Below are 16443 nucleotides of genomic sequence, written 5' to 3' on the forward strand. Positions count from 1 at the left end.
AGCACCCAAGAAACAAGCACTGGCATGTGCCGTGTTACAAAATGAAACACATGAGCATCGGCGTAAGACAGCCCCCCTCCTCCCCCTCCTCACCCCCCACAAAGTAATTCCTGTAGGTGTGGCCAGCAGAACAAGCAGTGCCTGTGTTGGCTCTCATGGTTTCATAAGCAGGGTTTTGTTGTTCAGTTACACTGATTGAGGACTTCGGGGATTGTAGCAAAGCAGCTCTGTACATACATGCTGTGTTGCCTTTGTTGGGCAGTGTAGCTCCCACGGACCCTGTTACTGCAGTCATTTTCTCTGTGAGCTGACAGAGTCTTAGCTACCTCTAAAATGTGCGTTCATTTGTAGTTTGTGTCTTTGAACAATCAGGAAGACCAGAATATGTTAATTCTTTTCTTTTTCTTTTAAAACTCTTGGTGGAGGGAGCAATCTAGTTTTTATAAAGAAGCAACCAAGGCAGGATATTTGTTATTACCAGTTCTTTTAGGAAGTGTATTCTATTTTAAATGCTTCACTTCTAATGGGAGTCTTTTATTAAACATAGGACTCTTGGGACATTTGAAACACTGATATATGTTTTATAGATGCTCAGCAACTTAATGACTTATTAACTGCCGAAAGTATCAGAGTGCTGGCAAGGCAAAGGACTGCTGTAACACCTAGGACTGCTAGGGTGAAATAATAACAGATCTAAGATGAATCTGAAGAAAATAAAACTGTCTTTATCAGACCAATAGGCAACACTCATAGTTGCAGAGATCTTTGTGCTTTTGGTCTGATTTTTCAGACCACTTTCCAGTGTCTGTCGAGATAATCTGTGCATCTGTTGAGCTTTATTAGTAGGAATCAATTTTTCATTAATTCACTTCCACATACCTTGCTTCATAGGCCATCAGATTTCCCTCAGACAGTTGTATTTGTACAGACTGGAGATTGTCAACTGTGCTCCATAATTGTCTTCTTGTTAATTTGTGCTGCAAAATGTGTTTATTCTTTCTGATTTTTGTTACCTGTCCTCAGCTCAGAACCCAACAGGAAGCCTTCTCACTTCTTTAGGATGAGGCTTTTGGCCATTTTAGAATGGAGCACTCTTAGTCCTTCTTCCTGGATCAAGTTTTCTCAGGACACAGTAGTATGAAATGGGAGATGGGATTTATCTCATTCAACTTCAGTAAATTATATGCCTAAATGCCTTACTTTTTGTTTGAGCTACTTGTCTCTGCTCTCTTTATATAAAGTAAGGAGAAAGAGGCAATTCCAAAGAGTAAGAGAGCATAGGTGTTTGAGATACCCATTTTAGGGTATCACCTCTGCAAACGAGAGTGCTTAATTCAGCCTACAGATACACAGGAGCCTAGGTCGCTAAATTTAAATGAAGGATCCTACTATTTGCCAAGCAGCATATGAGAGACACAATCCATAGATTAGCTGTTAAAATGGTCAAGTCTAGAGTTAGTGTTGGGTTTCTCATACCTAGTGCAAATGCCCACATTACTGGACTTCTGGCTACTCTGGGTTGGGTCTCTGCCATTCACTGGTTTGGGTGAGACATCTTGCACCTGAGAAGCCTTTCCTGATGTACACTGCATTGAAATTAATGATTTCTGCAAAACTGATGCTTTGACAAAAGAGGTTAAAAGACTCTTGGTCAAATTGCAACCTGCTTGCCAGACATTCAGTTTTCATTGCTGTTGTTGTTCATGTCTGCAGAGAATTAAGTCAGTCTCCTTCACAAGCAGCATCATGATTTGATACTGTGTTGGTCATGTCACATTTGTCTCACACTTCTGACTGATTGTTTATCATCCAAACTCCAGAAGAACCACCCTAACACTGAAAGAATGCCTACGTATGTGCATTATTCTGACATTACTTGAGCAATGATAAGTTGCACCCAGAGAATGAAAGTTCTGGCAGGCTCAAATTAATTGAAGGATAAGATATGACATAAAGTTTCAAAATTATCATTCCATGCCTTAGGTTGATAACGAAGCAAAAGGCTAGAGTCCCAATGCCGTCAATCACCACGCAAGGTGCAGGAGTCCCAAGGAACAGGTTGAGCTTACTCTTTTATTATTACACAGCAAAGACAGCCAGAGGTATGAAAAGAACACACACGGCATCCAAGAGCCATAAGGTTTTAAAAAATACAAAAATTGGTGTCCATTGATATATCTGTTGTAGGTGTACTCTCTAAACTCAGTTTATCACAGCTAGGTCACAACCTATGACCTACAGAATACTCTATGCTCACCCAGTCTCCATGTGTCTTGTTTTCCTTCCCCCACATCAGCTCTTAGTTCTTATTGTTTTAGTAGTCAGTGGGAACAGTGCCTCCATGCAAAGCACCAAAACCCAAGTATGGCTACAGCTCAGTGGGAAAGGGAGCAGCTCCAAGGCTGCAGAGTGGTATTTTCACAAGAAAAGAGATGCACATAGCTCAGCAAACATGAGTTAAACTACTGTTGTGTCCAACAGTCATTTAAAATGGATGGACTGTTTCCTGTGCAGCATTTAACAAATTAGTCATTTAAATACAATAAGGGTATAAAGGGCTGCAATATTTTCCTGCAGAGCTGCTAAAACCACTCCATAAATTACTATTTAATAATATTTCCTTTAATTTGTTCTCTGCTGATATTTCTTAGGTCATCTGGGTTGATATTTTTGGAAGAAGAGAATAAGTTTTTAAACTTTACTGCATGAATAATCTGCAGCATTAAAATAAAGGAATAAAGTGGCAAGGTCCTCTTGCATGTTTAGATAGCAAATTTCAAGAGTTACACTGTAAATAATAATAAAAACAATTTAAAGTACAAGCAACAGCATTGATGAAGGCTTAAATTCTGAGACCATCAAAACATAACTACCAGTTATTCCTAAAAAAATGATCACTAGGTTGTCTAAGAGCTGTTTAGAGAATATGTCATATTAACCAGTAATATTTTAACTGCTGGTATTTGGAGTTGGAGTACTACAGAGATGAACTTCCAGTATTTAATGACAAGTAGGTATTTTTAACATACACGTTATCTTGTTCCCAAAGTTCTTTGTATTCCACATATGCAATAGCTTGCTGGTGCTTTACTGGTGCCTATTCTGTCACTTCCCAGGACACTCACTGTTGAGATATTGTACTAAGCTGCTTTTGAACACTGGACCATGTAATCTGTTTTGTAGCAAGACAGCAGCTCTAGTAGGCTATTTCACTTGATGTAAAGTCAATTGATGGGTTTTTTAGTGACAAAAATACTTCTGGACCCATATTATGGTACAATTTTAGGATCTTTTTTTATATCATACATTGTCTGAAGATAAATATTTGTGCTCACAGTGTGTTACTGTAGTATTTCAAATTTTATTTGTACATTTAAGACACTACTAGTTTTTAACAAGAACTCCTGGTTTTTATCAAATCAAATATTATGTATGAATATATATTAGCAGAAAGAAAACCAGTGATTATCTACCTTACCTGGAGTATGCGAATGAGTATATACATACAACAAAATATAAGATTAGATGACACCTAGGTCTGTATTCCAGATAAGTGTGACTAGGATGTCCGTTGTGTAAAACTTAATGTTATTAAATGACATTAGACAATTCTACCTTAATTGCTTGGGCTTTAGTCATTATGATGCCTTCTCCATTATCAAAGTAAGCTATTAAAAGATAATGCTCCAGGAATAAATAATTCATGAGACTGGCTTTAAAATAATTATATTTTTAAGTTGTTAAATAAGCATCAGGTTCCCTTTTTCCCCGCTATATTTTGATAGCAATTTCTACCTTAGACAAGCTCAGAATATTTCTTCTAATCCTCAAAGCCTAATTTTCACATTTTTTCTTCTATCATGATGGCTGAGATTTGTTAATATAGTTATTGAAAATCAAGAATCTGACCTCATCAGACCTATTAAAAATAAGATCTTGAGAAAGAACACATATTGCGGATATCATGCCAAAATCCCAAGACACAGCAGCGTCACCACATCTGTGCACGATCAGACCACTTGGCTGATCATTAGCCATTGGGTGTGATTCACCTGTGCTCCAAATTTATTTGCTCTACTGCGGTCATCTGTACCATGTGGCCTTATGTCTTGTCTTCAGTTTAATCTGTACAGCATCCTTCCTGTAGTAGAAATGTGGTCAAGACTGCAGGTAGCCTCAGGATTACAACTCACAGATCTGTCAATGATGCTTGAGACAGATGAGAACTTACTTTTGCTTTGCAGAGATAAGAACAAAAAACCCAAAGAATTTACCAGCAATTACATTGTCCTATTCTCAGGGGAAGTGGAGACCATATATCCTCTCTGCCTTGCAGGGAACTTTTACATATTTGAAAATGCTTCCCCTATCCGTCAGTCTTTTCTCCTTAAGACTAAAAACACCTGGTTTTCAATCTTTCCATATTTCCAACCTTTTTCTTTTTTTTTTTTTTTTCTTTTCTATCCTCTGGACTGTTTCCCATCTTCCTTGACATGAAATTATCAAAACTGGGCACAGTACTCCTGATTAAACCTTACTGTAGCTGAAGGTGGAAGGACCTGTACCACATATGCTTACTATTCCCACCTATTATGATGCTTGTTTTTCTTTTGCAATAGTATCATTATTGACTGAAGATAATGGTTAGACAACCCTCACACATCCCGTACCTCCATTGTATTTTCACTAGGAATTCTGCCTAGGCACTTGCTCCCCATCTTGTATTTTTACCGCTGATTGTGGCATTTTGCACCAGACAGATGCCACATATTTTGGAAAGCCAAGGCAGGGGAGAGGGAGGATGTGGGAGTGGTAGATAAGGAGAGGACTTCAGCTCCCTGGGATCCTACTGTTCTGCTGTGGGATGCAACTAAGCAAAACTTGTGCTTGTGTCTCTTGCTAATGCATTTCTTCCCACAGACAGATCCACATTTCCAAACAGCATAAAATGATTGTAATACCACGTAGTTCAAGTATGAGTTAAGATTTAGCAGCATGAGCTGCATATGGCTGTAGAGCTATAGACCATCACCCTGTTCAAGACTGGATCTATTTTTTTTCACACAATTCTAAAAGGCTGTATGTGTCAGTGTCAAAAGTCTTTTTTTAAGATCGTGAAAGCTATATCTACCATTTCTCCCTGAGGAGCAGCACCTGTTACTCTGTCTTGAAAAGAAATAAGATTAGTTTGACACAATTTCTTCCTGAAAAATCTTGACAATTATTTATCACCTTTGAAGAGCTTACATGTAGGTGGTTTGATTGCTGGTCCCAATGTCCTTCTAGGAACTAAAAATAGAAAGATGTGAAGTTACAGTTTTGTGGGTCTTCCTCCTTTTTTCTAAAAAGACATAGTGGCCTAATTGAGCAAGTTATCTCAAAGGGAACTTAGGTGCTCGGAAATTAAGAACATAAAGCTATATAAAAACCTAAATCATGGACACTTTGCTGAAACCAGGACTGTGTCTTTTCTGTTTCTTTTCTCCATGAAGTCTCAAAGGTGTAGCCGTTACTAGTCATGAGTCTGCTTCATTGGTTCCCTCAGTAGCCTAGGTTTCATTTCATCAGGCTCTGCCAATTGAGAATTGCTGCTTCATCTAAGTTGTACCTGACCTGTTCTCTGCCCACTCTACTCTGATTTCTTTAGCCCTATTGCTGACGTTAATTATGTTAGTCATTTAATCACAGGTAATCTTTTTTCAGTTGTGACTGAGGCAAAAAGAGTGCTAACTGCCTTGGGGTTTTTATGCTTCATATATTATTAGCTTTCCTTCCTTCCCACATAGTGAAATGAGTCTGCTTTTGGTTTTCTTCTTATTATTAATGCACTTACAGAAAGTTTTCTTGTCACCTTTAATGTCCCTGACTATCTCATTTTCTATACTGACTCTTCTGCTTTGCTGTTACATGCCCGTATTGTTTTTCTGTGTTCATCCTTAACAATTTAATCTAGTTTTCACCTTTTGTACAATTCTATATCAAGTAGCAGACCATTGAAAAGTCATGGCTTAATCAAAATGATCTCTGATTATACTTACTATTTTTCTTTTTCGTTAGGACAATTTGTGCTTGAACTCTTAGTATTGTGTATTTAATCTTTACCAGTTCTCCTGAACTCCTTTTCCCTTACCGTTGCTTGCCATAACATTACATTTATTAATTCTGTGAGTTTATTAAAATCTGAGGTCTTTAGGACAATTGCTGTTAATTTTTTAAGACCATGTTGTTAATCTTTTGTTGCTCTTCTTTCTTGCTGTCCTAAGCATCACAAATTAGGTCATTTCACCCGAGTTGTCTTCCACCTCCTACATGTTTCATAAAAGTATCTGTGTAGTTCTGTGTTCTGGATGCACAGTTAGTTCATTTAAAAAAGTTGTCATCTTCTTGAACTTTATTGTAGACTACATTGTTTACTTCTTTTAAAAACATTTTTTCTCCTTTCTTTTTTTACAATTCTCCACAGACTTCAATATAGTCCATATAGTATTACTCAGAGCAAGTGTATATACATTTTTGGTGATACAAAATCATATGCACTTCCTTCATTCCTTACACATCTTTATGAACAAGCTACAGTAGTCTCAGTCTAGTCTCTATTACACCAGTTATGTATCATTTTGATTAAATACTGGTGTACAAGTTCACAATTTGTTCTCAGTTCTCCTCTGATATTCATTTTCTGTGTTCCTATGATTTTTATCTATTGGTGAGCTTATGCCATTAGCTTTCACATAACCTAATGTAAAGCCTTGCTCACTAGGTCTGAGATTCATGTCCCTTCATTTTAACTGTGTAGAAACTGAGAAACTAGCCTAAGCAGGACTGAATTTGGTTTACCTAACTTAACATGTAGGGTCATTTCAGCCATCTGACTAGGATCCCGTCATAGTCACTGGAGACTCAGTCAATATATTAAAATTGGGAATTTATTTTAGTTGCAGTTCATTTGGCCAAAAATAGGAGTCTGAATACTTTTTCAATGAGATCAGGCTTCATTTAAGTGCAACAGAAAAAAGGATCCGAGGATGAGAGCTTCCTCAGTTGTCCACTGAGGCAACAGGTTCCTGCCACATTTTTTCAAGAAATAGTTCCTAGATAGACCATATGATAAAACACAGCTTACAAACACATACCTAGTAGACCAGTCAACCAAATTAATTCACCTCCAAGGATGAAGGAATCTCTTTCTTTAGTAGGACAAGTTCTCTCAAGCATCCTCTGTTTGAGCTAGAAGTAGTCAAGAGAAGATTGTGTTTTCTCCACTGTCAATAGTTGTGTGCGTGGAAGCCCTGTTATGTGATACTCATTCGTGCAAAGGAGCATGTAGGCTCTTAAGTGTGGAGGTAAGTGCTCAATAATGTGGATAAGCCACATTTAGGGTCCTGATATTGCACACCTGCTCCCTATTTAGCTGACATTTTTTGAGGTATCTTTGTGGTTTTGTCTTATGTTTGTGTTCAGCGGATGTTTTAACAAGTATCACTAGGTTCTACTACACTTAGCTAAAAGTACATGGACTGGACTGTGGGAACTGATAGTGGTAGAGATACTGTTGGACACCACATTTTTTTAATTTCTGAATTTATGGAAAATAAAATCAATAAAAAGTGAAAGTTCAAGTACTGAAAAAGACATAGGAAAGGAAGACTCCTTCCTGAATATGTTCTTGGTCACAGTGAGACACAATCATACTGGGTATAGGAAGCATTTGTCATTGGCTGTGGGAAACTAAGCCTCCCACAATTAGACCGGTAATGAAATCACAACCAACCACTTTCTATACGGTTAATATATTGTTATGAGTTGATGGATGTCATATTGATTTCTTTGATGTATGGATATAGGTAAAGCAATTAGTGTATACACTTTTTTAATTCAAAAGGATCTGTTGTCTGTAGTAAAAGAGCAGGGTACTTGCTTTATGCATGTATAGTTTGAAAAGTTAAGACACAAGACAGTAGCACTGCTGGATATGAGGCTACCTTCTGCTCAGTGCTAACTGCTGGTCTGGAAGGACTCCTGGGACAGAACGAGCCAGAACTCTTTGGCTTGTTTCTTAGCTCTTTATTAGTTTCTTGTTTCAGTTTGGTTTTATTGCTTTATTTTCTTTTATTGTGTTCCAGATAGAATGCATCATCAGAGGGACCCTTGTGTAAACCCAACAGAATTTTTCTCTTTTTTTCAAGGCTTGCAGTTTACAGAGTATTGCTTGGAGACTTGCGCGTGGTAAATTCTCCACCATTAACTTGGATATCCAAAACCTGTAATTTTTCTTCTCTTGTAGAATCAAGTGAACATGAAGAGAAGAGTACAGGTGTCTCGGGTGAGGTACCTTCCACCCAACCTTGTCCTGCACCAGGATATACTCAGCCTGAAGAAGCAAAGGAGGATATGGATGTACCAAAGCAGACTAAACCTGAAGAGAACGACGACTTGGGCCCATTGCCTGATAACTGGGAAATGGCTTATACAGAAAAGGGGGAAGTCTACTTCATTGAGTGAGTCTTATTTCTTCTCTTTCTAATAGGTGTATCGTATTTAACTGGGTGGGGAAATGGTTTGTGCGGTGGAGTGGAGCATTGCACTCCTTCTCATTAAAACAGCAGGAATGTTCTGGCTGTCAAGGCTCCTGAGAGCTGGTGGCAGTCCCTGCACTACTGACTTACATTGAAGCACTCTGGTTTTTAAGATAGGTAACTGGACTGCTTAGCACTTGAATGGCAGCAATTAAAGCTGTTGTTTCTTCTGGCAAAAGTAAGGCTTTTGTGTTGTTCTGGTGCTTATGGGAGAGTAGCACAATCGCTGAGCTCTTCCTTATGTGGACAGAGGTGAAGAGGGTTGAGATTTTTGCCAATTTAAAGAAAAAAAGATAGGCGGGCTAGAAACTAGCTAGTGAACAGTAGAGGGAGGCCATGCTATATTTAGAAATAATAAAATAAAAGAGTGGACAATAAGGAGAATTAATTATGTGTAGAAAGTTTTTCCTTTTGGTAGGCTGTACATACGTGTTGCTACTGTTGCTAATTAGCCAACTCGTTGAACAAATGGATATGAAAGTTCTTTCTTCTCTAAGTGCTGTCATTAATACACGTTACCAGAATAAGATAACAACAAATGAATGAGTTCATATAAGCTCTTTTTTGTGGAAAAATCAACATCTTCATCAGCAGAACACTACTTAAAGAGGTAGCAGTAGCATTTCTGTTTGCTTTAAGGAACTGCCTCAAACAATTGGGAGCATTAACCATTATTCTGATTAGTAGTAAGTAAAAATAACATTTGGTGGTGTTACTTCTGCTTTAAGTCCCTTACTTCATATAAAATTTTATGACTATCACATGAAGTGTAAACAAATGATAAGAATAAAGTCTGTGCATGTGATTTTTCATGGACACTAGCATAGCTTCTGGCATATACAAGGCTGAAAAGAGCAGTAACTATTAAAACATAAGTTTCCTTGCTGAAAAGGGCAAAAATATGCTTATTCTAGAAAAAGAATAATTATAGTAACTTTGCGCAAGCTAGCAAAGAACTAGGATGACCTCAGGGCTAGCTCAAACCCTTGTTTCCTTCTTACCTCACTCCCAAATTTAATTTTTCTGCACATATTGAATGCTCTGACAGAGAGCAGACTGAATTATGTGGAACTTTTATTTTACTTGTTCTAACAAAAAAAACTGTGATACGTTTGGAGGGTGGGGGACAGGATGATGGGTAGGTCACTAACACACCAAACTGTGACAGTGATAAATACTGCAGCAGGCAGTTTAATAGAAAATAAATGTATATTTTGTAACAAATATAGTGAATGCAAATAGTGTTGCCGCTCTACAGAGCAGCCATTCCACTCCACAAATTCCTTTGATGTTACAGCTTACTTCCTTTCCTGGAAATGCTCTGGTTTACACTGCAGTTCTGACAATGCTCATCATTCACTTCCACTAAATGAATGTTATGTAAAGCAGAGAAATCAATCAGAGGTGCAGACTGGATAGAAAGACTGTTATAAAGGCTCCTTGCCTTTGGGATTATATTCTTGAATAATGTAATTGCAAAAAAGTGCAATTACACATCTGTAAAAATACCAGATTATTTACTGGAATACTAGCAAAGGAACAAGTCTTTGATCGTTTGAGTTTTCACATTGCACAGTCTTCACAGGGTTAAGTAGGAATGTAATGCTGTGGGGATGCTGTTAAATTGCCTCTTTGTTTACAAGTCACTTTGGTTAATGGCATGAAGAGACTCCATTGCTTTTGCAAAAAACAGAAAGATAAAAAGACAACAAAAACCTATTTGTCTAACAACATCTCCCCGAACAGTAGTAAAGATTGTACTAGATTATTAAATAATAGATGAAAACCAAACATTTTTAAAGTGTACATCACAATGGGTGAAAAAAAAGTAATGCTACACAGCATCTTTTATTGCTTTATTTGAGGTTCACGTGAATTGTGCCTTTAAAGCCTAAGGACTTCAAGCAGTAAGTGATCGCAAGTTTCAGGTTGTCACAGGTATATCCAAAGGTCTTAGATTTCATGACAACATTTTCATTCATTGACCTCAAACTAACCTCTAAAATTTATATGTGAGCTCATTTATCAAAACTGCCGTCAGAAGTAACATGGCAGATTTACAGTGAGAGAGGGAGTGACTTCATAAGAAGAAAGACAACTGTCTGTAGACAGTATTATTTATTTGTTAATCATTAATGGCCCAGTTAGCATTTTGTAAAGCACACTGGAAGGAATTTCCTCTGCCTCAAGGAATTTCCTCTGCCTCAAGGTCTAAAAAGAAAAAAAATCATGTACTAGATTCTCTGGATGATTCAGAGGATGGTTGTATTTTAGACAATGGCTTGGTCTGTTTCTTCCTTTCTTTCCCTTTTTTGATATAGGTGCATGACCTTATGTTTACCTATATTAGCATTCACAGACAGAACAGGAAGAGATCCCTTCTTACTACATAATACTTACCATTGTTTTTCAGGAAGAGCTACTTAGGTACATTTCTTGGGCTGATTCCAGCCTCCCTTACATATGAATCCAAATTTTCAAATACAGGCACACACCACACAAATAGGAGTCCATCTCCTACGTTTGCTTTCATTGAGAACATATGCTAATGAGAACATGCAATAATTAAAACACTGTATATAAACTGGAATACCAGCAACCCCTCTCCCTCCCCCCCCCCCCCCCCCCCAGTTCTGCTCCTTCTTTCCTACTTTAAACAGGGCTGATGAGTGTGACCTGTTTTGGCCTGCTTAAATAAATTGTAGCCATCAGTGATTTTTGGTTTTTCCCTCTGCCAGGGCTAAGGAAAGGCTGCAATTCCCCATAGCCTTCAGACCTCACCTTGCCAACTACTCTCCAACCACATACTAGAAACATGAGTGTTGTGTTGTCCTCACAAAGTCAGCAGACATTGACTGTGTTGGATCCCAGGCAATTGATGTTTGCTGTGTTGGTCCAGTGCAGTGTTGAAGGGAATACAAAAGGACCAAGTCTCTCGGTGCATCTGCTATCATGTGCAGTCAGCCTTAAATGTGGCCCTCACCCAACTCTCCAGCTCCATCACATACACCATGACATTATAGGTTCTCCTCTAGAGAAGGTTACACATTATGATACTTATTTATAAAAGGCAGAATTTATTTTGCCTCTCTGTCCAGCCCTCCAGCCACCTATAGGCAGCAGAGCTCTCTGGAAGGGGTGCGGGGAGACTAAGACATTAAAGCAGGAAGAGCTGCAGTTGGTTAAGCTGAGCTACAGATAAACCGAGATGAATAGTCTCAAGGACATTATATAGCCCATAACAAAAGCTATTTAACTCTATACTGTTCAAAAGCACATGTGGTTTCCTTTGCTTATACTACATTAATAATTGTTTTATGTGTGTTAGCAGAGAAAAGTCTAGAATAAACTCAAACCTCTGTAATACATCTTTAAAGGATCATCTTCTTTGACTTGTGGTGATGATTTTTATGGTAATTTGGCCACATGAGGTTTAACAAACCACTTTCCAGTACATCTCACAGACATTCAGTCTCTTCCTACTTCAACACCTACTTCTCCGGGCAGTGTAGTCAGCATTGCTTTTTGGACCTGTTGCAATATCTTTTTCTAGTTGTTAAACCTGCTTTTTTTATGAGAGCACCATAAAAGGCTACAAAACAGCTATAAAATAGGCCTCTGCCAAGGACTCTCCTCTTCACAGTAAAAAACAGCCATTAAGTTTTTGAATACAGCTGGTGCTATTTCAGGTGTTACCTGAAAAGAAGTACAGCTACAAATTGGAAAAGTAAAATCCTGACCTAGTTTGTTTCTAAGAATATTGCTTCTGACTTCAATAGGATCAGTATTTCTTCTTAGTATTTTTTAAGGTAGGAAAGTCTTTTGATTGCAGGAATAACATGTTTATCCTAACATCTTGCTTACGTGAAGAATCATGATATATTTAGCTGTTCCTGGTTGCTCCATCAGTTCACCATCAGAAAGCAGGATATATTAGTTAAGCCTGGCTACATCATTACATTTGATAACTTTATCTTTTGCACTAGAAGATACTAGAAGTGCTGAGGTGGAAGTACACCCTTCTACCTGCTCAAGATTACTTCCATATCCTGCAATAATTACCCAACCTCTTATAAACTAGCTTGACACTTTTGCGAGTATGTTACATCATCAGCATATCAGCACATAATATTGAAATTCACCTTGTTTTGGTTGTATGGTTATTTCTACTACTTTAATTAAGTAGCAATTAAGATGAAGGATATTTTTTCACATGCAGTTTTAATATTCACTTCTGATGGGATTCTTCTTCTTTGGGAAACAAGCCATCTTGTATCAGTATGACTTTATTGTGTGGACAATTCTGAATCATCAGGGCTTGTGTGAATTTGATCATAGATGTCCATAATTCTTTTTCCTTGTTTATATTTTCTATTGAGTTGGTCAGTTTTGGTCAGCATAACAAAGATCAGATCTCTAATGCTCTTTGGACTTTAACATGACATACAGTGGGACAGGCAACAGAAAAGGTCTCTCTTGGTTTCTTTCTCCTGAGACCACTTCCTTGTCTCATGACAAATTAATTAGGAATGGGGAGATGGTAGAACTGGAAAGAATTTGGGGAATGCTGATTTTTTTTATTCTCTTGTCTTTTGATGTTATAAAGACATTCTCAGTCTGTACTAGTGGTGTATTGTCCCTTGGTCTCCCTTGCTGTTTTTATCTATGCTGGCATCCAGGTCAAACTGCCAGCTCAACTCCTTTTGTCTTTCCTCACTTGCTTATTTCTTGTCTTTCCCCTAAAGGTCTCTGCTGCTCTGCAGAATTCTTCTTCCTACACCTTTCCTCTGATGTTTGTAGTTGTATTATAATTTTTCTCCTTCGTATTTGTTGAACTAGAAGATTCAGCTCACTTGGCTTGCCATATAGCATTAGGTATCTAGTATAAACCAGTTGCCAAGACTCCTTCTGTGGTCAATGGAGAGAGATAATTACCTCCAGAGGCTGATTCATCCTGTCCAAAGATATGGGCAGAATTAATTTGCCTAAATGTAGGTGCTTCTACCAGTAAAGATGCCCTCAGATATCCAAGGATATGTCTGCAGTAGTTTGTAAGTTTGTGTCAGGAGTACACTTTTGAAGCAAATCTTGTGGTTTGGTTCACGCTTCAGAGTAGATGAGCTGGATTCCTTTCAGATGAAACTAAAAAGAAAGTTGATCTCTAGGAGTGTACTTAATTGTCTCTAACCCCTGAACCCCTGAACTCAGTCCACGAGACCAGATTTGAGTTAAAACCAGCCTGAATTCCTTCTGATCTAAACCATGTCCATATCTAAATTAGCAGTATCAGTAGACTGCAGAGTAAAACACTTGGTGCTGATGACCCAGCATCCACAACTACTAGGTCTTTTCAGGTGCCATGGGCTGCATGCCTGTGAATGGCTGAAGTGCATTAGGTGAGCTCTTGCTGTGTATCATCTGGTTTAAATTCAAGTGAAAGCAGCTTACAAGCTGGGAGAATGCTTAGTGTGTAAATGAAGATAACTGAGAAATTCACTTGAAAAGTGACCTCCTGATCTGAGCCAAAGCATGACTGTGGAGGCACACTAATAGCCCAAGACATCTCCATGAACCTGGCAGGTATGACACAGAACCTGTCAAAACCAGCGCCTTTCTGGAGTGGCAGCCAGAGGCCATTTGGGAGATGCCGTAGCACCTAGTATGTCACTAAGAGCATATGGTTAGGTCCCCATTCCCACCGGAAGATAGGTAAGATAAATTATTCTGTATAGGTGCCTCTCCAGTTAGCTGTGTAATTTCTAGATGGCTGAAGTCACATGAGATGAAGCCCATTCTTTGTCAGAAGTTAACTGCCTGAGTCAAAGAGAGTGACTTTAACAGCAGAAATTACTGTAGGAGACTTCAGGCATTTATATATTCCCAAAAAAATCTTACATAAGCATGTTCTGCTTCTGCGAATGCCTAGAGGCACCACCACTGTGTTTAGGCTGAGTACATAAGTGCTTACCTACTGCCCAAGGCCATCTGGGATTCACAGGATAGGCACTCCCTAAGCTGTATCTCTTAAGGACCATATACTCCGAGCACATCTAACAGACTGACAGTGTGAAGTGCAATGCAAGCTAGCAGTCATAGCTGCTGCCATTCAAACCATAGCCAGAGGATGACTCCCTTTGTATCTGTCCCTACATGTGTGCGAGAAGTTTGGGTAGCACCCCACAAAGGATGAATTGCAAAATTCCATTTTAATGCTCTTTTTTCCTGTCACTGTCCCCCTACATGTAAATTACTTGAAAATCATTATTGTGCTATCTGAAAAACTCTGCAGATCTACAAATCTTGGGCATACAAAAAGGAGGGAGGAGTAAGCATTTTAAGAGTCAGGTGGCCTACAGTGCACTCTGTTTTTCTCTGTCTCATATACTCCCCTTTGCTCAAGCTGTTATAATGAGGACCATCTTGAATGTAATGTATTCACAATAAAAACCCAAACAAACCCATATGTGCTGTCCCCAAATACACTGAAGCAGCACATTGGTAAATACCCATTTTGAAATGCCTTTCACAATAACGTGCAAATTACATACCTTGCAAGAGTCACGATTTAGAATAGGTTTGCAGTGTTTTCAAAAGACATTAAGGCTATTACTGTCAGTAACTACTTTCTATATTCCCTTCAAAAATGTTTCAAGAGATTGTCTGAGGGCTTTGTTAGTACGAGAAACTTTATCTGTCAAAGTGCTTTAAACTGACAGATTGCTAACAGATATCCATTATATTCAAATCTTAAGTAAAATAATATATTGTCTAACAAATAATTATCATAAAAAGATAATATATTGTTAAATAAGAAAAGCCACACTCCTAACATTTTTTACTTCCTAAAGGAATGGATGAGTATCCAGTGAGACTTCCAGAGAGGCTCTGGCCCTGGTACCCAGATCCAGTGGTGATAATGGGGAATTGGGACATAAACAATTCTGAGAAGTCTTAAAAGCAGAATTACAAAGAAAAGCTGGAGAACAGGGGGTTGAGTCAGGGTTTCAGGAAAGTATTCTGAGCTTTCTTTCACTCTGTTTAAACCAGCTGAAAAGGTTTTTTTCACATATGTTTAAAACTGTCTATAATTGATACTGGGGGACTCTGCTTATAAGAAACTATTTCTGCTGGATGTAAACACTTGGTAAAGAGGGAGGATTTAAGTTAGTTCAGCAATAATTATTGTATTGACTTTTGGCTACAATATTAAGCTCTACTGCTTTACTGAGTGACATTTTTTTAAATTATTTTTCAAATTTGCAATACCTTTCAGGCCTATAAGTGGTTTCTATTTTGTATAGCAGGTAACAAATTAGGATTAATTTAAAATTGTTATGCTATTCCCATGCTCCACCTGCTTGAAGCAAAACCAAAGGGATCCTTCACTGACTGCTTTCAAAGTTTCCAAAACTAGGTATTTGCTCTTGATTTTAAGACAGATTCTAAGATGTGCATGGTTGATTTGCCAGCACTTATCTCTTAGCTCCATCATCCTAGCTAGTGATCAAGATAATTAAATGGTGTAAGAATGGACTTTCTAAACCTGCCCTTTAATGATGAGGTATGGTTATTGCTGAGTAATGAAACAGTGGCCAGTGGAAAATGCTGGTGGAGCCACAGCTGTATTTCTTACAGGATGCTTTTGTTGCATCACTTCACTCTCATTCAGTCAGTAACAAGTGCTCCGACTGCTTATTTGTGCATTTATTCCACAACTGCCTCTGCTATTCATTGGCAATTCATTCATAACTAATCTGTAAATCCCCCGCCCTTTTTCCTTCTGGTCTGTCTATAAGACTTCCCAAATAGAGGCACATCATTAGACCTAGTGGTAAGGCAGGCAGGTTATACACTGGACATTTTACAA

At 38.2% G+C, this 16443-nt stretch overlaps 1 protein-coding gene across 15 annotated transcripts in view; it reads left to right on the forward strand.

Moving 5' to 3' along the window:
* The window catches only part of MAGI2 (membrane associated guanylate kinase, WW and PDZ domain containing 2), a 776755-nt gene that overhangs the window by 518849 nt on the left and 241463 nt on the right, over positions 1–16443 (forward strand). For all 15 annotated transcript variants that reach the window (XM_075491038.1, XM_075491056.1, XM_075491102.1 and 12 more), the window contains exon 5: positions 8285–8498. In XM_075491038.1, coding sequence (XP_075347153.1) covers positions 8285–8498 — 214 coding nt within the window. The remainder of the gene's footprint in view (positions 1–8284; positions 8499–16443) is intronic.

This window comes from Mycteria americana, chromosome 1 (assembly GCF_035582795.1).
Source record: "Mycteria americana isolate JAX WOST 10 ecotype Jacksonville Zoo and Gardens chromosome 1, USCA_MyAme_1.0, whole genome shotgun sequence".
NCBI classification, from domain to species: Eukaryota; Metazoa; Chordata; class Aves; order Ciconiiformes; family Ciconiidae; genus Mycteria; species Mycteria americana.